General features: G+C 36.8%; 1 protein-coding gene across 1 annotated transcript in view; it reads left to right on the top strand.

The window, feature by feature from the left end:
* Positions 1-23016, top strand: part of UTP20 (UTP20 small subunit processome component) — a 96841-nt gene that overhangs the window by 37039 nt on the left and 36786 nt on the right. Inside the window, exons 23-30 of the mRNA XM_055336275.1 lie at positions 416-506; positions 1731-1816; positions 2353-2478; positions 9753-9919; positions 11891-12099; positions 17085-17228; positions 18112-18191; positions 22348-22565. Coding sequence (XP_055192250.1) covers positions 416-506; positions 1731-1816; positions 2353-2478; positions 9753-9919; positions 11891-12099; positions 17085-17228; positions 18112-18191; positions 22348-22565 — 1121 coding nt within the window. The remainder of the gene's footprint in view (positions 1-415; positions 507-1730; positions 1817-2352; positions 2479-9752; positions 9920-11890; positions 12100-17084; positions 17229-18111; positions 18192-22347; positions 22566-23016) is intronic.

Here is a 23016-nt window from a genome sequence, read left to right as displayed (position 1 = left end):
TCCTGCCTAAGATTTAGAATTTCTGGAGAATAAGTTCCTAAATGCAAATAATTAAAACTTGTTTGTTTAACTAACAGTGAAACTATAGTCAGGGCATTTGGCATACTTGTCAGAGAGACTAAAATTGGTGGGTACTATCATCTTAAGAAAATCTCTGAGGGTGCCTGAGTGGCTCAGCTGGTTCAGTGTCCAGCTGTTGATTTTGGCTCAGGTCATAATCATAGGGTCATGAGAGCGAGCCCCATGTTGGGCTCCATGCTAGGAGTGGAGCCTGCTTGGGATTCTCCATCTCCCTCTCCCTCTGCTCACCACCCTCTACCCCCAACATCTGTGTTCTCTCCACCCCCCCCCAAAAAAGAAAATCTCTTTTCTTTAATTCTGTATTACCCTATGGTTTTTGGTTTTTGTTTTTTAGGCAGTTAATTGCTCATTTGCAAGTTTTCTCTAAGTTTTCAAATCCACGCGCCCTATATCTGGAATCCAGATTATATGAGCTATATCTTCAGGTAAGTAAAATAAATTTTTGCCACTGCAGTTCTTTGTGACTTTTCTCTGTTGTTTACCAAAATAACTTTTAGGCTTTTAATAATTGTTGATGAATAGGGCCCATGTCTACATTTTAAGTACTGTGTTTTAAAAATTAATAACTATTTTCTGTATCTTGATAAACAGTTTTAGACTTTAGCTATTTTGTTGATTATAAACACATTTCAGGTGTCTAAACCTTGATCAGCTGTATTAACAGTGGAGGCTGTGTCAAAAGAAGCTAGCTACTTTTCACTTCTAGGTAAGGTAACCTTACAGAGTGTTGGGATTTCAGGATCTATTACACTGAGTAAAAGCTGATAGTTGGAGTATCTTTTGCAGTCACATGTATAATCTTCAGTTACAGAAAAGATTGCAGAAAAAAATTTAATATCAGAAACAGTAAGCATTGGATGTCATTCTAAGCCATCTGGGGAAACAAGATTTCCTTTTTTCATTTGGATGTCTTTTATTATTTTTTAAAGGTTTTATTTATTCATGATAGACACAGAGAGAGAGAGAGAGAGAGAGAAAGAGAGAGAGAGAGACGCAGGCAGAGGGAGAAGCAGGCTCCATGCAGGGAACCCAATGTGGGACTTGATCCCGGGTCTCCAGGATCAGGCCCTGGGCCAAATGCAGCGCTAAACCACTGAGCCATCCAGGGATCCCCTCATTTGGATTTTTTTAGATGGAACTTACATGATTTCAGCAGAATTTATCGTCGTTATGCCCATAATTCAGATACAGTTTGTTTATAAAGCCAGAGCTCAAATCTGTAGGAAGCTAAATTCTAAACCATTTGATCTGAGAGGCTCTGTACTAGGCCCTCTTTCCTGGCATCTTACTGACTGCCATTACTTTCACAGCATTATGGGAACTTTCTGTCATCATGGGACCAGCCCAGCTGGTATGAACCCAAATTTATGTAGGGAATTGGCCTTGACCAGAAGGCTGATAAACCCGAGAGTCTGGCATGTAGGATTCAGGGGTCAGAGTTTTGTTTCCACTTAGTTCATTGCACATATTCTGTTCATGCTGCACTTCTGAGAAAATGTAAGGCTGTTGTCAGGGATCACCTTTAACCCACATCTAAAAAATTTAGATTCTAAGAAATCTAATTTAGCACATTAACCCAAGTAAATTACTATTCCATGGTATGTGTATATGTGACTTCATTAATTTATTCTATAAAATATTATTCTTAGTTGTTGCTACATCAAGATCAAACGGTGCAAAAAATAGCCCTGGATTGTATAATGACATATAAACATCCACATATCCTCCCTTACAGGTAAGTTATTTGAAGCTAAAGAAATGCTATTTCTTTGGCTGATTTTTACCTTTCTACCTGAGCATTTCTTCTAAAATAATTTTGTGAAGGCCTGGGAAATTTCCCTTTTTGACTATAATCGTAAGGCTATTTTCAGGTAAAAAATGAAAACTCAAAGTATATTTGTGTATTAAGAGTGCTTCTCCAAAGATAAGGTAGAAAAGAGAAGGCTATACCATTTCTTGTTGCTTCAGTGATGTCAGAATCTTGGTGATTACTTAGGGAATCATGATCACTCTCTATAAGAACTGAAGAAAGCTTTTGTATTAATCTTTTTTAAATGGCTGAATTGTTGACTAAGTTTTAGTTCCTCATAATCACCTTTACTTTATAAAATTTGAGAACCTGTCATTTCCTGAAAATTTTCTTTTATGAATGTCAACTATAATATATTAATTCCTATTTCTATTATACATATCACTGTACTACTATATTGCATTTTTAAAAAATACCATTGATTATTAAGTGATGATTTGTTCTATATTCTGTTTTTAAAGGGAAAACTTGCAAAGATTGCTTGAAGACAGAAGCTTTAAGGAAGAGATAGTGCATTTTAGCATTTCTGAAGATAATACGGTAGTGAAAACGGCCCACCGAGCAGATCTGTTTCCTGTTCTGATGAGGTATTTACCCTGTTTAAAACTGTTGATTTTTAAAAGTTGATTACAAAAGTAATTGTGAATATGGTATTATGATTCATTCAGTGATTATAATGGAATATTCCATTTTTTATTTTATTTTTTTAACAAAGTCAAATTGTTATAGAGACTTATTGTAAAATGTTTTGTCTGTAACATAAGGAAAGATTTTGCCATGCAGTTATTTTAATAATAATGTTAAAATTAAATCCTGATTCCTCTTAAGTTTTATTATTGAGAAATAGTAAAAATAATTCATTCATTTGGTATATAACTAATTATGAGGTATAAAAGCTGTTGATTTTTGGTATTGATTATTTAAACATTCACATTGCAAACCTTTGTTATTAGCTTTAATTGTTTTCATTGAATTTTCTTGGTTGAAAAAGCAATAGTCAGTAACAGTCATCAAATTGTTAGTCTCCTATTCTAAAAAACCCTTTGAGGTTCCATTTTACTGAAAATAAAGTAGGGAATCCTTGCTCCTTCTTTGAGGGCTTGGTATGACCTAGCTCCAGACTTCTCGTCCAACCACACCACTTCCATTCCCTGGCCCCCTCGGAGCCCACCTCAAAGTCAGTGGACCTGCTGGTCCCTGTGCTTGGAACACGTGAGCACTAGCTCTTCTTTTGCATTCAGTCTCCTCTCAAATGTCATTGTCAGGTTGCCTCCCTTCACCACCTTGTGTAAAGTCCCACCTTCTTTAAACCCCTTTTAGTCCCTTAACCTTGCTTTATTTTTCTTCACAATCGTCTGACATAGCCTCTTGTTTATCATTTGTTTCCCCTGCCAGAAGGTAAACTCCATGGCCTATAGTGAATCTAAGCCTAATTAATCTAATTAATTTTTAATCATAAAGATTTTTTTAAAACCTCTTTTTTCTATTTTTTTTTTTTAATTTGCATGTTACCCACACAGTATAGAAGAATTGACTGTGGTGGTAGTGTTTGTGGTTGTCCTTGTCTTGCTGCTGGATTTAACAGTAATGTTTCTGTTGCAGCCCTTCTTAAAATTTGTTTTGCTCCTTCTTGGCAGGGGCTGTCACTGAGATGCTTTCAGGGGCCCACAAGGTTAAAGCTTTTTTCAAAATACTACCCAGGGAGGTGGGAAAGATGGCAGAAGAGTAGGGTCCCCAAGTCACCTGTCCCCACCCACTTACCTAGATAACTTTCAAATCATCCTGAAAACCTACGAATTCGGTCTAAGATTTAAAGAGAGAACAGCTGGAACGCTTCAGTGAGAAGAGTTTGTGCTTCTGTCAAGGTAGGAAGACGGAAAAAAAAATACAGATGGAAAAAAGCATCCAAGGGGGAGCTCATTTTAGACATAAGAACACCTACAGCCTGAAAATAAAAGGTTGGAGAAGCATTTACCATTCAGATGGTCCTCAAAAGAAAGCAGGGGTAGCCATCCTCATATCAGATAAATTAAAGTTTATCCCAAAGACTGTAGTAAGAGATGAAGAGGGACACTATATCATGCTTAAAGGATCTATCCAACAAGAGGACCTAACAATCATGAATATTTATGCCCTGAATGTGGGAGCTGCCAAGTATATCAATCAATTAATAACCAAAGTTAAGACATACTTAGATAATAACACTTATACTTGGTGACTTAAATATAGTGCTTTCTACAATCGACAGATCTTCTAAGCACAACATGTCCAAAGAAATGATACACTGGACCAGATGGATTTCACAGATATTTACAGAACTTTACACCAAATGCAACTGAATACACATTTTCCTCAAGTGCATATGGAACTTTTTCCAGAAGAGACCACATACTGGGTCACAAATCAGGTCTTAACCGATACCAAAAGATTGGGATCGTCCCCTGCATATTTTCAGACCATAATGCTTTGAAACTAGAACTAAATCACAAGAAGAAGTTTGAAAGGATTTCAAACATGGAGGAGGTTAAGGACCATCTTGCTCAAAGATGAAAGGGTCAACCAGGAAATTAGGGAAGAATTAAAAAGATTCATGGACACTAATAAGAATGAAGATACAACCATTCAAAATCTTTGGGATACAACAAAAGCCGTCCTGAGGGGGAAATACATTGCAGTACAAGCATCCATCCAAAAACTGGAAAGAACTCAAATACAAAAGCTAACCTTGCACCTAAAGGAGCTGGAGAAAAAACAGCAAATAGATCCTACACCCAGCAGAAGAGGAGAATTAAAAAAGATTCGAGCAGAACTCAATGAAATAGAGACCAGAAGAACTTTGGAACAGATTAACAAAACCAGGAGTTGGTTTTTTGAAAGAATTAATAAGATAGATAAACCATTAGCCAGCCTTATTAAAAAGAAGAGAGAAAAGACTCAAATTAATAAAATCATGAATGAGAAAGGAGAGATCACCACCAATACCAAGGAAATACAAACGATTTTAAAAGCTTATTATGAGCGGTTATACGCCAATTGTCTTCTAGACAATCTAGAAGAAATGGACTCATTTCTGGAAAACCACAAACTACCAATACTGGAACTGGAAGAAATAGAAAACCTGAACAGGGCAATATCCAGGGAGGAAATTGAAGCAGTTATCAAAAACCTCCCAAGACACAAAAGTCCAGGGCCAGATGGCTTCCCAGGGGAATTCTATCAAACGTTTAAAGAAGAAACCATACCTACTCTACTAAAGCTGTTTGGAAAGATAGAAAGAGATGGAGTACTTCCAAATTCGTTCTATGAGGCCAGCATATCACCTTAATTCCAAAACCAGACAAAGGCCCCATCAAAAAGGAGAATTATAGACCAGTATCCCTGATGAACACAGATGCAAAAGTTCTCAACAAGATACTAGCCAATAGGATCCAACAATATATTAAGAAGATTATTCACCATGACCAAGTGGGATTTATCCCCAGGATGCAAGGCTGGTTCAACATTCATAAAGCAATCAGTGTGATTGATCATATCAACAAGAGAAAAAACAAGAACCATATGATCCTCTCAATAGATGCAGAGAAAGCATTTGACAAAATACAGCATCCATTCCTGATCAAAACTCTTCAGAGTGTAGGGATAGAGTGAACATTTCTCAGCATCTTAAAAGCCATCTACGAAAAGCCCCAGCAAATATCATTCTCAATGGGGAAGCACTGGGAGCCTTTCCCCTAAGATCAGGAACAAGACAGGGATGTCCACTCTCACCACTGCTATTCAACATAGTACTGGAAGTCCTAGCCTCAGCAATCAGGCAACAAAAAGACATTAAAGGCATTCAAATTGGCAAAGAAGAAGTCAAACTCTTCCTCTTCGCAGATGACATGATACTGTACATAGAAAACCCAAAAGACTCCACCCCAAGATTGCTAGAACTCATACAGCAATTTGGCAGTGTGGCAGGATACAAAATCAATGCCCAGAAATCAGTGGCATTTCTATACGCTAACAATGAGACTGAAGAAAGAGAAATTAAGGAGTCAATCCCACTTACAGTTGCACCCAAAAGCATAAGATACCTAGGAATAAACCTAACCAAAGAGGTAAAGAAATTGGGGAAGACACAAAAATATTCCATGCTCATGGATTGGAAGAATTAATATTAATATTGTGAAAATGTCAATGTTACCCAGGGCAATGTACACATTTAATGCAATCCTTATCAAAATACCATGGACTTTCTTCAGAGAGGTGTAACAAATCATCTTAAGATTTCTGTGGAATCAGAAAAGACCCTGAATAGCCAGGGGATATTTTTATTTTTATTGTTTTTATTATTTTTATTTTTTATTTTTTTAGCCAGGGGAATATTAAAAAAGAAAACCAGAGCCGGGGGCATCACAATGCTGGATTTCAAGTTGTACTACAAAGCTGTGATCATCAAGACAGTGTGGTACTGGCACAAAAACAGACACATAGATCAGTGGAACAGAATAGAGAATCCAGAAGTGGACCCTCAACTTTATGATAAACTAATATTCAACAAAGCAGGGAAGATTATCCACTGGAAAAAGACAGTCTCTTCAATAAATGGTGCTGGGAAAATTGGACAGTCATGTGACACCATACACAAAGATAAACTCAAAATGGATGAGAGATCTAAATGTGATACAGGAATCCATCAAAATCCTAGAGGAGAACACAGGCAACACCCTTTTTGAACTTGGCCACACCAACTTCTTGCAAGATACATCCATGAAGGCAAGAGAAACAAGGGCAAAAATGAATTATTGGGACTTCTTCGAGATAAGAAGCTTTTGCACACCAAAACAGTCAACAAAACTCAAAGACAACCTACAGAATGGGAGAAGATATTTGCAAATGACCTATCAGATAAAGGGCTAGTATCCAAGATCTGTAAAGAATTTATTAAACTCAACAACCAAGAAGCAAAGAATCCAATCATGAAATGGGCAAAAGACATGAACAGAAATTTCACAGAGGAAGACATAGACATGGCCTACAAGCACATGAGAAAATGCTCCGCATCACTGGCCATCAGGGAAATACAAATCAAAACCACAATGAGATACCACCTCACACCAGTGAGAATGGGGAAAATTAACAAGACAGGAAACAACAAATGTTGGAGAGGACGTGGAGACAGTGGAACCCTCTTGCACTGTTGGTGGGAATGTGAACTGGTACAGCCACTCTGGAAAACTGTGTGGAGGTTCCTCAAAGAGTTAAAAATAGAACTGCCTTACAACCCAGCAATTGCACTGCTGGGGATTTACCCCAAAGATACAGATGCAGTGAAATGCCAGGACACGTGCACTCCGATGTTTATAGCAGCAATGTCCACAGTAGCCAAACTGTGGAAGGAGCCTCGGTGTCCATCGAAAAATGAATGGATAAAGACGATGTGGTTTATGTATACAATGGAATATTACTCAGCCATTAGAAACAACAAATATCCACCATTTGCTTCAACGTGGAGGGACCTGGAGGGTATTATGCTGAGTGAAATAAGTCAATCGGAGAAGGACGAACATTATATGGTCTTATTCATTTGGGAATTATATAAACATTAGTGTAAGGGAATAAAGGGAAAGGAGAGAAAATGAAAATATCAGTGAGGGTGACAAAACATGAGAGACACCTAACTCTGGGAAATGAGCAAGGGGTAGTGGAAGAGGAGGTGGGCAGGGGGTTGGGGTGCCTGGGTGGTGGGCGCTGAGGGGGGCACTTGGCGCAGTGAGCACTGGGTGTTATGCTATATGTTGGCAAATTTAACTCCAATTAAAAAAATTTAAAAAAATACTACTCAGACACCTTTTCCCACTCTGCCAACATTTGTGCTGACAACCCAAAAAACAACAGTGTAAAACTGCCAGTACCTTAGCACTAATCATGACAGTGGCTTCAAACTATACAAGTCAGTCTTCATTGTCACACAGCTGGTGTTTAAGAAAAAAAAAAAACAAACAAACGCTAGTTTCATTTCATGTTCTTGGTGAATCTTAAGCCTTGAGTGCTTGTCTTTGTATTGATTTAAATGACAAAATGGGAAGTGCGCATAAAGCACTTCTGAATATTAGTTATCCCATTGATTGGCATGTTTTCCAAATAACCAATGCATGCTACAGAATCATTCACAGCTAAAGATCAATTCAAAGTGCAAGATAGCTAGGTTTTAATGTAACAGAGATCACAAAGCTTTTTAATAAGACTGGAATCTGCCTTGCAACTAGCCTTTAAGAAACTACCACTTGTTGAGGTCTGGTATAGTATCAAAGTGGAATATCCACAATTATCTCAAAAGAATTATCTGAAAGTTTATGAAATATTTTTCCCTTCTCCAACTGCATATTTTGTTATGGCTGGCTTTTCTGCAGCTATAACATAATGCAGCTGATTAAATGCAGAAACAGATAGGAAAATCCAGTTATTTTCTAATAAACAAGACAATAAAAAAATGTGGGGAGGAAAAATTAAAGTATGGCTTTAGACTTACTAATTTTTGGTGGGGAGAGGTTTGGAAGATAAAATTTTTCATTAAAAATGCTACTTACATTAACTCATTTTAATTTCTACCAAGATAGGGCACCTAGGTGGCTTAGTAGGTTAAGTGTCTGCCTTCAGCTTAGGTCATGATCCTAGGATCCTGAGATCCAGTCCCACGTCAGACTCCCTGCTTCTCCCTCTGCCCCTCCCTCCTGCTTGTGCATGCTCACATGTGTCTTCCCACATGCTGTCTCTTATGCTCTCTTTCTCAAATAAAATATTTTTTAAAAATAACTTCTACCAAGATAAATATCAGTAAATAAAACTCACACAAAAGCTCTTTGGGGACCTCAAAAATGCTGATAAAAGGGTTATAATATTGAAAAGTTTAAAAACCACGGTGTTTAAATTTTGAATGTTAAAACAGTAACATTTGTTATAAATTAACACTTGTACTAAGAAAGTAAGTCCTATGACTAGGGTGTTTAGTATTTTATCAGGAATGGATGTTGAATCTTATTAGAATGTCTATTAAGCATGGATTAAAATGATAATATTAATTTTTCCAATGAGCCATTGATCTATATCAACTCATTAGACTTTGCTAGTGATTGTTTCTTGCATTCCTGGGGTAAATCCTTATTTGGCTTTAATATTGTTTTAATGCAGCACTGGATTCTGTATTTAGAAATGGGTTTTATGTTTATAAGCAAGAATGGTATATAATTTTATTTTCATTCATCATCTCATTTCAGTGTCACAGTTATACCACCTTCATAAATGGAAAAGGACTGTTCCTTCTTTCTCTTAGCTATGAAACTTCATAGCATGGGAATTAGTTTTCCTTAAAAATTTAAAAAATTCATCTGAGTTCCATGTTTACTCATGATTACTCTTTGTTCAGGTTTTCTTCTTAAGTTCCTTTTCCTTATTTGTTTTGTTTTGTTTTTTTCTTTTTCAGAAAATTACCCACTTAAGACTTTCCAGTTTCCTTATTTTACTTAGTTGTATTCACTTATTTCCTTTTAATCTACATATTCTTTTCTTTTTTTTTTTTTTTTTTCATTTTCATTTGGCTTGCCTATTTTACTACTTTTTTCCTTCTACAAAGAACCACCTTTTGGCCTTTATTTTTATTATTTTCTTCTTCCTGTTTCCCTCAGCCATAGTTTTTGTTGTTGTCATTGTTTTTCTAAATTTTGTATGTTCAATATCTAATTTCTATTTTCGTCCTTCCTTGTTTTATATTTTAAGTCTTTTGAATTGCTATTCTAACCTCTTAGGAAAACAAAATGACTAGCATTATGTTTTAGGATTAATGTGCAAACAAAATAATGTTCTTTTGACTTTTTAGAATTTTGTATGGCCGAATGAAGAATAAGACTGGCAGTAAAACTCAGGGGAAATCTGCTTCAGGCACTCGTATGTCCATTGTTCTGAGGTTCCTCGCTGGGACCCAACCAGAGGAGATCCAGATGTTCTTAGACTTGCTGTTTGAACCTGTGAAGCACTTCAAAAATGGTAGCTATCAACTTCCTGCTACTCTGAATGTGTGTTGTCTGCTGTAGACTTTGAATGTCTCAGGCTAGATTTCCCATGTTCTTGGACATCTTCTAATAGGATTATTCTTCCCAATCTCATTGGCGGCCTTTTGGCTAAAGTGTAATCATTTTAAATTTTGATTAAATTAGATGGAGCTCACAGTTGATCCTGGAGATTACCATCATCCATGGATCAATAAGCCCCTAATTAGAAAATGTGTATTTTGGGAGGCACCTGGTTGGCTCAGTTGGTGGAGCATGTGACTCGATCATGAGGTTGTAAGTTTGAGGCCCATGCTGATTATAGTGATTACTTTAAAAAAAAAAAAAAAAGAAAGACAACTAAAAAGGAAAGAAATGGAACATGTATTGTTGTTGTGCATTTAGGCATTTGAAAAATGTTACTTACCCAAATATAATGAATAGGTTTTTCCTTAGAAACTTAGAGCATGTTTAATTGTCTTAATATTTATCCATTCACAAAGTCATTTATATATGGAGTAAATGATTTGTTGAATACCTCCTGTACACTTTTCACTTTTGAAAGCAGAAAAGTAAGAATTGATTCTCTCAACCTCACCATCTAAACAAAGTAGATGTAATAAGTAGGTACAGTGAGCTGATTCTCCATATCTAGGAGAATGCCATAGACCAACGGCTCTATGGTCTGTTCTCTGGTATGCAGTGTTAGTAATTAACAATAATAATAGCTCACATTTATTGAGTGCTTACTTCATGCCAGATGTTATAATGGGCCCTTTTGCGTACAAATCCATTGATCCTTAAGACAGCCTCCTGAGGTATCATTACCTGACCATTCCCATTTTACCAATGAGGAAACTAAGCCTTAAAGAGTTTAGTATTTTGCTTATGACTATTCAGCTAGAAAATGGCAAATCTGGCAGCCCCAGTGGCTCTGCAGTTTAGAGCCACCTCAGCCTAGGGTATGATCCTGGAGGCTCCAGGGATCGAGTCCCGCGTTGGGCTCCTTGCATGGAGCCTGCTTCTCCCTCTGCCTGGGCCTCTGCCTCTCTCTCTCCCTGTATCTCTCATGAATAAATAAATAAAATCTTTAAAAAAAAAAAAAAAGGCAGATCTTTCTGACTACAGAATCTCTACTCTTATCCCAAAATTGCTTTGCCTTGGGCAAACACAGGTATTTATTTGTACATTAATGTGTTGGATGAAGTTTTGTATTTTTTCTGTGATAATGGGTTCAGTTGTTAAAATGTTTTTGTTCAGTATAATATTGCCCTATGAAGGAAGTTGGCCCTGATGAAGACAAAGGCTTTTTGCTCAGTGAAACAACTTCCATTGTAAGAGGGCAGCTATAAATGATACTCTTTATTGGCTAGATTATTTAGGTGTATGAATTAGCAAGCTCATGATTCCATACCGGTTGGTTTCAAGTAAAGCTCAAGCAATAACAATTCAAGTCTTTTAAGTAAATTATAGAATCAATTTGGTACCTGTTTATAAAGGACTATTGTTTTATTCATTCACCAGGGGCAAGAGAAAACATTTGATTCTCAGCACTCGAGAAGCTTCTAATGTAGCAGACAGGACATTTTCTCTGAAACTGCTCAAGTCAACATAGACAGTGAAAGCTGAGAATGAGAAAAATGTATAGGAAGTCCCTAGGTAGAACAAAAGACTATTGATAACTCAGGTTTGGGGAAGTAGTCTAAATAGGATGAGAATGGGGCTTAGAGACTTAGTTCTGGCACAAGTTTCTCCTTTATTCTCAGTTTCCTCATCTACAAAGTGCTAATACTAAAACCCAACATGCCTAGCTCATTGAATATTTGGTAAGAGAATCAGGAGAAAATACATTAGGAAAGTATATTATCATCTATAAATCATTAGAACAGAAAATACTCTATCATTGAGGGAAATTAAAAGGAAGCTGTAATTAGAGAGTAACTAATATTTCCTTTTACATGCTATCTAGGAGAATGCCATTCTGCTGTCATTCAAGCAGTAGAAGACTTGGATTTGTCTAAAGTTCTGCCTTTAGGTCGTCAGCATGGTATCCTAAATAGCCTTGAAATAGTATTGAAGAACATTAGTCATCTGATCAGTGCATACTTACCAAAGATTTTGCAGATACTGCTATGCTTGACAGCAACTGCATCACACGTCCTCGACCAACGAGAAAAGGTGAGAGAGACTCACTGCAGTTGCTTTCTTCTTGGGCCAGTAAGAGTTCTGCATTTCACTTGGAAAATTGGTTGGGAGCTGAATATCTAGCAATCTTCACTGTTCTAAATATTTATGTGTAGTTGGAGAATGCAAATTATTGGTGACCCTTGAGCAACATGGTTTTAAACTGTGTGAGTCCACTTATAAATGAGATTTTTTTCCCCAATAAACACAGCACAGTACCATAAATATATGTTCTCTTCCTATTTTCTTAATAACCATTTCTCTAGCTGACTTTATTATAAAGTAAGAGTACAGTATGTAGTACATACAACATACAAGGTATGTGTTAACTGTTTATGGTGTTAGTAAGGCTTCCAGGCAACAGTAAGCTATTAGTAGTTAATTTTTGGAGGAATAAAAAGTTATGCATGGATTTTTTTTTTTTATGGTGTAGGGGATTAGTGCCCCTGACCCCTGCATTGTTCAAGGGTCAGCTGTGTATCACTTGTATATTTTAAAGAGATTCAAATAATAGGATGTGAGTTAGTTCTGTACACATCTCAGAAGCTAAAGTCAGGGATAGTTGAGCTGATATTTCTTATTTTAATTTCAAGAGCTTAGAGGTATAGGATATTTTCCAGCTCTATCCAGAATGGTTGGAGAATGAACAAAATACTGTTAATAATATCATTCTTGTTATTTTGAGATAAGAGTTGCCCAGAGGTCTTTTAAAAGTAAATGCTTGCCTGGTATAAGTGCAACGTTTTGAATAAAGAAAGAGAAGCAGCAAGACCTGGCAGCCAGCTAATTGCCAGAGGCCTCACAAGTTAGTGCTCAGTAAATATTTTCTGAATTGCATTAAAGACAATATATTTATATTCTGTTGGAAGAAGTATGTGGGCATAAGTATACTCTCTGGAGAGCTTAGGGAAATTTAATGTCCGTATGGACTAAAGGCTTCTTAGTGGGACTTGAAGATCTAGACTCACATTTCTACTGTAAATTCTCAGTTAATGATAAATAGGCATGGTTTTAATTGGGATAAAATCTTTTCATTTGATTTATGGATATGCCTGGTCAACTGCCTTTCAGATATGGTCATGATAACTGAAAATTGACAGCCAAAATTTTAGGCTGTTTTTTGGGCCACACACGGTTATAAATCTGCTTTAGTGGTAAATAATATTCTCTGATTACCATGCTCCAGGGATTTAGAATACATCTTCTGTTTCGTTAGGCACCATTTTGTTTTCTTTATTCTTTCATTCATTCCTCCAACAAATATTAATTGAGCCCCTGTTACGTGACAGGCACTGTTCTAAGCACTGGAAATGGAACAGTGAACAAAGCAAACAAAAATTCCTGTCCATTTATTCAATAAATATTATTTCACACCTCCTATCTACCAGACATCATTCTAGGTGGGGAATGAGACAGGTTTATATCCATTGACTGACCTGTGCCTGGACTCTTCCTTCTCACACCGATGCCTGAAACTCCCCGCAGGAATCTGGGGGACGTACAGGACTCTACCTCATCTGTTTACCATCTCAGGACTGACTGTTCTTTGCTGCCTGCTGTCTAGTAGCTGAAAATCATTGTCTCATGTATTCCCTTTAGTTTTTAGTTGCTTGAGAGGGAAGGCCAAATCTAGTTGATCCACCTTAAAGAGATATGGAGAAACCATGAGAGAGGAGCAGCCACAGTCCTCTGACTAACACAAGCTAGGAACAGCTCATGTTCTCAACAGCTAGAGCAGAATCCTCCTAATACCCAAGGCACCAGGAAGATTCCTAGGCAGGGGATTGCCTCAGTAGGGGAACCAGATTAGCTCTGGAGTAAAGGCTGCCCTGGCAACACCTTACAGAGCTGACAAAGATCAGACTTTTCCCAAGCAAATTAATTGCATCTGAGAACAAAACTCAAAAGCTTTCAAATGATGTAAATGAAAACAAAATTCACAATGTCTGACATCCAGTCAAGTTTTACCAGGCATGCTAAGAAGGATGAAAATTTTCCTCATAATGAGGAGAAAAATCAGTCAATAGAAGCAGACCCAGCAGTGGCACGGATGATATAATTAGCCAAAAACTTAAAAAAGGTAGTAGGAGTATACTCCATAGATTCACAAAAGTAGAGGAAAACATGAGCATGTTGAGGAGAGACATGAGGATGTGAAGAATTTAAAATAAAATGAGAGAATGTGATAGGAAATGACCAAACTGGGAATGGATGGTCAGTGTCGTGTCTGAGGAGGTGGTATTTAAACTCATGTATTTACCCAGCTATGGGAAGAACATTTCAAGCAGAGAAAAATGACTACAAGTTGTGGAGGTAGAACCACTTTGGCACATTCTAAGAACAGAGGGCAAGATAGCTAGAGCACAAGGAGTGAGAAGAAGCCTATCAGATAAGGTCAAGAGGTAGGTGGGGCCTCATGGGCTTATGGGTTCCACATGGATTGACTCCAAAGTGTACTGGAAAACCTGAAAAGGTTTGAAGCCAGGATTAGGTCTCTCTGATGTTTTTAAAATTTCACTCTGATTACTCTGTGGGAAAGAGGCTTGGGGGGCAGGCAACAGTGGAAGCTGAAAAGAAGTCTTGGGAAATTCTTTCTCTCTGTTATTTAAAAGCTTCATGGCCACAAGAAGAACTCTGAGAATTTTCATTTTGTGCCAAATAGTGAGTGACAATGACTTTATCTATACATGGATATATTAAATCATGAAAGGTTAGAGATTTTATAAACCGTGTTAAGTTCTCTGACTTGTTGGTTAACTTAGAAGAAGTTACTCAGTAATGCAGCTTTACTCCTGAGTCAACAGTCAGTAACTCAAAAAGTCATTTATGCAATTTCATGGATCATTAGTTAGTGAGGTGCTAAACTTTTTGACAGTTTGGAGCTTTTAAAAAAAATATATTGGACAAGTTCAAAGAATTCCTTGAGGTACCGTAATGAATTACTGTATAGTAATACTGCTTAAGTAAGTTAAACTTTGTTGGTGGGTTTGAGCTAAGTTACACATTTACATTTTTTGTATCTTTTAGTTCCTCCAAGTCATGGACTGACACTGAAGTGTATATCACAGGGGTTGTTTTGGTTTTGCTTTCATTAATTTGGAACATTTAAACAATGGAATAACTCAGGCATATGGACTATTCCTCTGGAACTAGAGTCTACAATTGCTTCCTGGGCTTTTCTCAAGTTTACTGAAAATTATTGATTAAACTGGGCAGCTGGCACCATAGTAACAGATGTGGATCCTACACAGGGCAGTGGGAAGAGGGAGAAGGTGGGGGTGTCTGACTTGATATCATATTTTTGCTAAGGTTAGTTTCTTAAACTTGTTCCAGGGGATCATGATACCATGTTTTTTCAAAAGCAGTAATAATTTTTATCTTTCAGTGAACATGACAGAGCTGATAATGAAAATACTGCCCTAGAAATGAAGCAAAGCACAGTGACCTGCAACTGTATCCCCTGGGGCTTGCCTATTATCTCCTGTCTTTGTAACTTGCATAAAGAGATAATTAGCCAAAAGTAGATGGTAGAAGCCTGATGGGTACATGAAATATGATGATACCTGAGACCTTGCATGGCATATTAATAACATTTTTATTCCTTTTCGCTGGCCTTTAAAATGTGTTGTCCTAGATTCAGATACTTCCATTGATCAAAGTATCCAGTTTTCCTGACAGTATAACTTCCCTATTCATTTTTTTCATGATATTATGGCCATAAAACTTGATGTTCATTATATTATTGTGTTGTCTTCATAAATTTCAGGGTGGTGTTTAAATTTTGGTGTAGATAATTAAGTCCCATGTAAAAATAAGTTGCCACTTATATATCCAGAGCCCACAGTATATTAATCAAATGGAAAAACAATCAGAAGTTGCACCTTTCCCCATATATTTGGTTTTTACAACATTCCTTTAAGATCCACTAGAAATTCTACCTCTTTCATGAAGCTTTTCCTTTTTTCAAATTTATAATTCCTCTCCTATTGGGTATCTTTGTCATTTTCAGTCTGTCACATAATTTAATACATTTTCCCTCAGTGAGATTTTAAGCTGAAGTCAGAACTATGGCTGTCATGCCATTGGGGTCATTGGTGGGGCCTGAGTAAATTATTCTACTCAGAGCCTGAACAAACTGGCCACATATTTATGATTTTGTAACTCATAGGGAAGGGGGGTGCCACTAGAAGTAGTTATGTTATGAAAGAGGTTCGCTGTTAATTCAGACTCCCACCCACTCCAGCCTTTGTGCCTCTAAACAGACAAATTTTGATTTTTTTCAAATTATATTTTTCTTTAAATTATATATTTTGAGATCTTCCCATGCCTTGATTCAGGCACCTCATTCTCTTATACTGTATGAAGTATTTTACTATATAGAAAGACCATAAATTCTTTTAACTAGTCTCCTAGACTAAGTTACAAGAATAATTGAAAACTCCTAGCTTTAGAAAAAGTAAAAAATAATAATACAAGTTATGAAAACAAAAAAGAAAGTGACTTTCGTTTGATATAAAAGTTTAATTTTTCCCCCTAATCTAAGGCATTGTGATGTCAAAAACTAAAAAAAAAAAAAAAAAAAAAGTTTTATTTAGAATGTTCTGTTCATAGGAAGAAATCAGGATTTTATTTGAGACAATTAGTTGGATAAATAAATACAACAATGTAGGACACAAGACAGCTGTTTGACTGTTTGACAGCTGTTTGATCCCCCCTCCTCACGGACACTTTAACATGATAATGGAGCACATCTCACCATTTGATCTTTTTAAGTCTCTCCTTTCCCATTTTGTTCAATGAGAACAGCAATACTATAATGCTCAGTGGAATTTCCATGTGATTCAGAGCCAGAGTCACCAGACTTAGTAATAGGATTTCCAGTTTGATTTTTAGTCATCTGAGCAATAGTGCCTCCTTAAGGAATCAAAGATAAAAAATGAAATAACTTTTTTTTTTAAGGGAACATCTTTGTTTTACAGATACAACTCAGGTTTATTAACCCACTGAAAAATTTAAGACGTCTTGGAATCAAAATGGTAACTGACATCTTTTTGGATTGGGAGTCTTACCAATTCAGAACAGAAGAAATTGATGCTGTCTTTCACGGTGCAGTTTGGCCCCAGGTGAGCTTTGTTATTACACTCTGCATGGATACCTTCTGCTTCTTCCTTTATTATTGTGTTATTTAACCAGGGCAGTCCACACCCAGACACTAGTGCCTGTCCTGGTCTTTTCTTTTACGGCGAGTCTTTCTTTGCTTCTGGAAGTTTTAGAACTGTTTTCTTGCCTCCACTGTCACCTAAAGCTCAAGAGCTGGTTTCTGTAATACCATGACATTTATACTTAAGGTCAATTTGAACATGGTTGTGTCTCTTAAGCAAATGGAATGTAACTGTTGTAGCACCTCAATGATGTGTCTCTGGATTTTGAGAAGATACAGATATTCTTGTTACATATTTCCTTGTTTGTAACCATTTTGTGATGAAACTATAGCTAAAAAGAGTTTAGAGGAGACTTGATTTTAGGAATTCTAGCTGCTTTAGCTCTGTCATTTCTAACCAGCTGAAACCTATAGTACCTCCTTCCTTTTAAATGTCTAGCACTTCTTGCTTTGCTATTTTTCCCCTGTAGATATTATTTTGGATTCCTTTATTTTTTTTTTCCTTTAAATGTTAATCTCTGCCCCTTGGCTCTTTATCCTCTGGTGTGGTTTCTTTTTTTTCTTTCTTTCTTTCTTTTTTTTTTTTTTTTTTAAGATTTTATTTATTTACTTAGAGAGGCAGAGACACAAGCAGAGGGAGAAGCAGGGTCCTCGCAGGGAGCCCAATGCGGGACTCGATCCCCAGACTGGGATCATGCCCTGAGCTGAAGGTAGACGCTCAACTGCTGAGCCACCCAGGCGTCCCCTCTGGTGTGGTTTCTATACTGGTCCTGCTTTTCAGTTGTATTTTCCCAAAAATTCTGTATATGTTTTTATTTTGTATTCTGTTTTTAATTTTGTCTTAGATCAGAAGGCTTGGATCTGAGAGTCAGTATTTTCCTACTCCTCTGCTGAAACTAATTAGTATCTGGAGCAGAAATGCAAGGTATGACCGTTTTTCTCCCACCTTTGAAAAGGACAGTGTTTTAAAGGACTTTAAAGGACTAGGTTTGACCAAAATGAGTTCAAGGTTACTAATAATGTAATTTGTGGTGATATACCACAGATGCAATTAAAGAGAATAAGGCAGCTGAATTTCAAAATATGCAGTTTAAAGAAAAATACAAGTTGCCAAACAATGTAATCCAAGAAATATACCTGTGCATGCATATAAATATAAAATGAAGTAGAAAATGTCTAGAAGAATACGTGAGAAACTACTAATGTTAAGTGTGGAGGTTTGGGTACCCCAGAGCAGGGAAGAGGTACTTTTTATGATATATCTTTGGGGTGTTCATTTATAATTTTAAAAAACAGAAAATATAGGTAAAATAACATTTTACAACTTAAGTTAAAGATTGTAGGGTATATATTATACCAAAACTTACACATTTTTACTAGTTTTACAGTTTCATTAAAAATCAAAAGTATTGGAATTGATACGGATGTTCTTCTAATGTGTAGTAATTGTTTCAGTAGTTTGATTTGGCCCAGAAAAGGGAAAAACAGAACGTGAAACATGGCAGATACAGGTTCCCACTGCTCTCTCAAAGTAGAGCATTCCTATGAGACCTTTCATAAGCTGAAATGGCATCAAACAAAGAGGTAATTACTACTTTAAGTGGAAGAATGTTTTAGTGTTCCTAGATCCAAAAAATTACTTCTCTTAAGCTTTTCCAATACCTGAGGTCACATCTTGCTAAGGGATGCACAAAATAAATCGAGATAAAGCACAGATGCTCCCAGACACAGTTCACAGCTCTGGTGGCTGAATGCAGACACGCTGAGTGTAGTTTCTAGGGAAGGAACCTGACAGGGGCCACTGTCACTGCTCAAGAGGTGCATGCTGTCCCTGTAACGGCTTGCTGCGAAACAAATGGTGAAGTCTGTTTTAGCTTACCACCTTCTTTCATAAAAGCAAAGTGGTTATAACATGAATTTTTGAAAAGCCAGGGATACCTGTATTTATGCCAGCATATAAATATTACTATTTTTTTGGATGCTTGCTTAAAAATAAAAACTGATTTGTAATTGGCATTCTATGTCTTTTTCCCAGTTACCACTTAAAATCAGAAAATTTTCACAGGCCATTTAGATTTCCTAGATGTCTCCTGTTCTTATGAAACTATGTCCAAATATATAGAGAGCTCTCATGGTCATAAGTCAACATCCTTTTGAGGACATTATGAGCTGTTCACAGGACCTTCCTCCATAGATGGTTCAGAGATGCTTGTGTCACAGACCTAATGCACATTTCCTGAAGAGTGTAGAAACATATGTTGTTTATCTCAGTGATGGAAACAGACTTAAGTTTGCCCTCATCTGTCTTGAAGAATGAAAGGTAGAATAAAAAAAAAAATTACTGTTGATTCAGTAAACGCCAACATTTTAATATCTTGGGCATCACTTTTTACAAAATTGGTATCATACTATATAACCAGCTTTTGATTTTATTTTTTTATGTACCTTTATATCATGAACATTTCCCCACATCATTAAATAGTCCTCAGAAACAAACCAAAGACCTTGACATCATCTTCCTCAGGAAAACCTGTTTAAAATATTTTTACTGGTAGTAAGGACTCTCTTACTTCCCAACTTGAGAAAGTAGTTTCCTATCTTGTCTTGTAACTGGACATTTATAAGCAGCACTTCATAGGCATGCTTGAGGAATGTTTTATAGTTGTATAATTTGTATGCAAATGACCCATGAAGGACATTTCATCCAAGAAGACTTGGCAATAGTAGCACCCTTTTATATTAGTTGGATCATTCGTTACTTAGGGTACAGACCTTCATCACTGGATGCTACCTCATCATATGTTTTGTAGTTTCTCTCTCATTATGGGTCAGAGAAAAATAGAAACCACAGAGCAATAGAGGAGGTATGCTGCAGAACTTTTTAAAAATTTTTCTGTATGTGAAAAAATGTTTTCATACGTGAAAGAAATCTTTGGATGGATTGACTTTCTTTGAAATCTCCAACAGCTGATGTGCGTATATTGTTGTGTGTGGGAGAATTGAAGAAAGAATATTTCAGAACCTCTTCATTGGAATGTGATTCTTCAGTAAAAAAAAAAAAAAAAAAATCCATTTTGAAGGATGGTTACAGTTTACATAGTGCCAGACATTTAAGCAGGTTTTCATCTACAGAGAAGTTGAGCAATTTACCTTGTATTTGGACAGATGCAAGTAGAGCTGAACTATAGCCAGTATCTTCAAGCTTATAACTAAGGTTAAATTGTCTCAGAAGTGAAGTGAACTCAGGACAACAAAAACTTGCTCCCTAACTAGAGTGATTATATAATCCCAACTGTATGCCTGAGGGCGAAAAGAGATGCTATAAATAATTAAGCCAGAACAACCAGCATAGACCAGGAGTGTCCCTGGCCACTCTCTAATAGCTGCTCTGGTTCTGACTGCCATGGCCTCCATGAGGCACCATCTCTCCTTCCTCTGAGCTTTCCACCCCTGGAAGGGCCTATGATCACATGCCACCATTAGTACACTCATCTCTTGATAGCTGACCTACCTAAAGCTGCCTGAGGGCAGAGACTGTTTCATATTTATTACCGCATCTTCCTCCACAGGGGATTTTGTGCCCCTCTTAATCCATGGTTAGTCAATATTCATTACATTTTTTTTTAAGATTTTATTTATTCATGAGAGACACATAGAGAGGCGTAGAGACACAAGCAGAGGGAGAAGCAGGTTCCATGCAGGGAGCCTGATGTGGGACTCGATCCCAGGACTCCAGGATCACACACACCCTGGGTTAAAAGCGGCACTATACTGCTGAGCCACCTGGGCTGCCCGGTATTCATTACATTTTGAAAGAGTGACTGAAATTTCTGACAGCACCGTACATGGAGCATGTCTAGTGTACCTTGGCATCAGGTTATACTGCTGTTTAGTAAACACAGTACGGTCACTTAGAAGTTTCATTGAGTTTAAATGGGTTCTTGCTAGGACCTTGGCAGCAATCAGAGCAGTCCTCTCACCTTTTGTGCTTGAAAAAATGTTAAGACAGTGTACTACATACTGTTAAGAGAACAGTCTCCAAAGCCACACAAACCTAGCTTCAAATCCTAGCACCACTGCAGGTTGTTTGACAAAATTGGCCTCTCTGAGCCTCAGTTTCACCACCTGTAGAATAGAAATAATAGCAGTACCTACCTTACTGATAATAGAGATGATAACATGTAAAGGACCCTGCTTGGTTCCTGCGCACGCTCTGCGTAATACCTGTTGGACAAAGATGTATGAATACAACCACCTAGAACTTTTCCTCAGTTTGTTACTACTAAGTATAAGTGCTTGAGCTCTTTTTCCAACAGTGATAAATTGGTGAAGCCATACTCTTTTTGGTTTTACCTTCCTGTTGATTGTTAAGAGGACTACATCCTTGACGTAAACAATTGCTGGTTTTCCACTGGTGGAAAGCCTTTGTGCTCTTTACCCTGTTGGTGTTTTTCCTCTGGGTAAGATGCTCCTATCATTTATGTGAGTCTTTCATCTTTGATAATTGGGGATGGATTCACCCACCTCTCCCAAAAAATGATCCTTGTCTCTTAATGTTGCATATCCTGATACAGCAAATGTTTCTTTGGTCTGTACTCCTGATTCTCATGTTTGAAGCACTGGTTTTTATGTGAGTGTATGAACATTCATGTTCTAAAAGACTTATAAATAAAAAAATAGCCTGTCTTCAATACATTTCTTTTAGAAAAGGCTTAGATTTTGGAGTTAGACTGTGGCTCACATCTCAGCTTTACTACTTCTAGCTCAGTGGCTTTAGACAAGTCTCAGGTTTTTATCTGTAATGTGGGTACAGTGTTACCACATTATAGAGATGTTATGAGGATTAAATGAGAGATATACATAAAGTGCCTAACTACTATAATGTTCATGAGGTGCCTAAAATTATCCATCCAATTTTAGATTTTAAAGTAATTTCCCTTTTGAGTAATCTTATTAGTGTTCATATATATATATATATATATATATATATATATAAACAATATGAAAATTCATATGGAATATGTTTTCAGAAATAAATGTATTGAGAAATAAGATGACAATTTCAATGTTTTTCTTTGCAGATACTTCCCTTTCCTGGCTAAACAGAAACCTGGGTACCCAGAGTATGATATCCTAACCAACGTTTTTGCAATTCTCTCAGCAAAGAATCTCTCTGAAGCCACAGCCTCTATGGTGATGGATATAGCCGATGACCTTCTTAACCTTCCAGATTTTGAACCCACAGAAACACTTTTGAGCTTGCCAGTAACTGGATGCGTATACACAGAAAGTGCAGATGGTATGTGTGCTGTACAAAGCAAATGAGTCCTAGGTTTTTGAAGTAGCGTTTGTGCCCTCAGAAAGGAAAAAGTCAATACAATTTGACTCTTTTAATTACTTATATTATCAAAAGAGTTTCTTTTGATAATAGGAATTAATGCCAATTTATATAAACTGAATTTTCTTTGCAGTAGTAGAAATTTAGATTACTTATGCTCCAGAACACTCAACTATCCATCAGGAAATTATTAAAGGACTTCCACTGCCGTGTCTCTGAATTCTTCCTGTCATATTATCCTAACAGTTCTTTTACTACTACCAAAAATGGTTTAAATAAAACCTCAGGGATCTCTTACGTAAATTTTTAATTTAGCTAATAATACATCTATTATGACTAAGAAAATAAGTAATTTAATCTTTGTAGTTTAAATTTGTTAAATATTTATAAAAATTTGAGTGCTTTGTCATTA

Source organism: Nyctereutes procyonoides, unplaced genomic scaffold (genome assembly GCF_905146905.1).
Source record: "Nyctereutes procyonoides isolate TBG_1078 unplaced genomic scaffold, NYPRO_anot_genome, whole genome shotgun sequence".
NCBI lineage: Eukaryota > Metazoa > Chordata > Mammalia > Carnivora > Canidae > Nyctereutes > Nyctereutes procyonoides.
The sequence above is the reverse complement of the archived record's forward strand: the minus strand, read 5'-3'. Positions and strand labels throughout refer to the sequence as shown.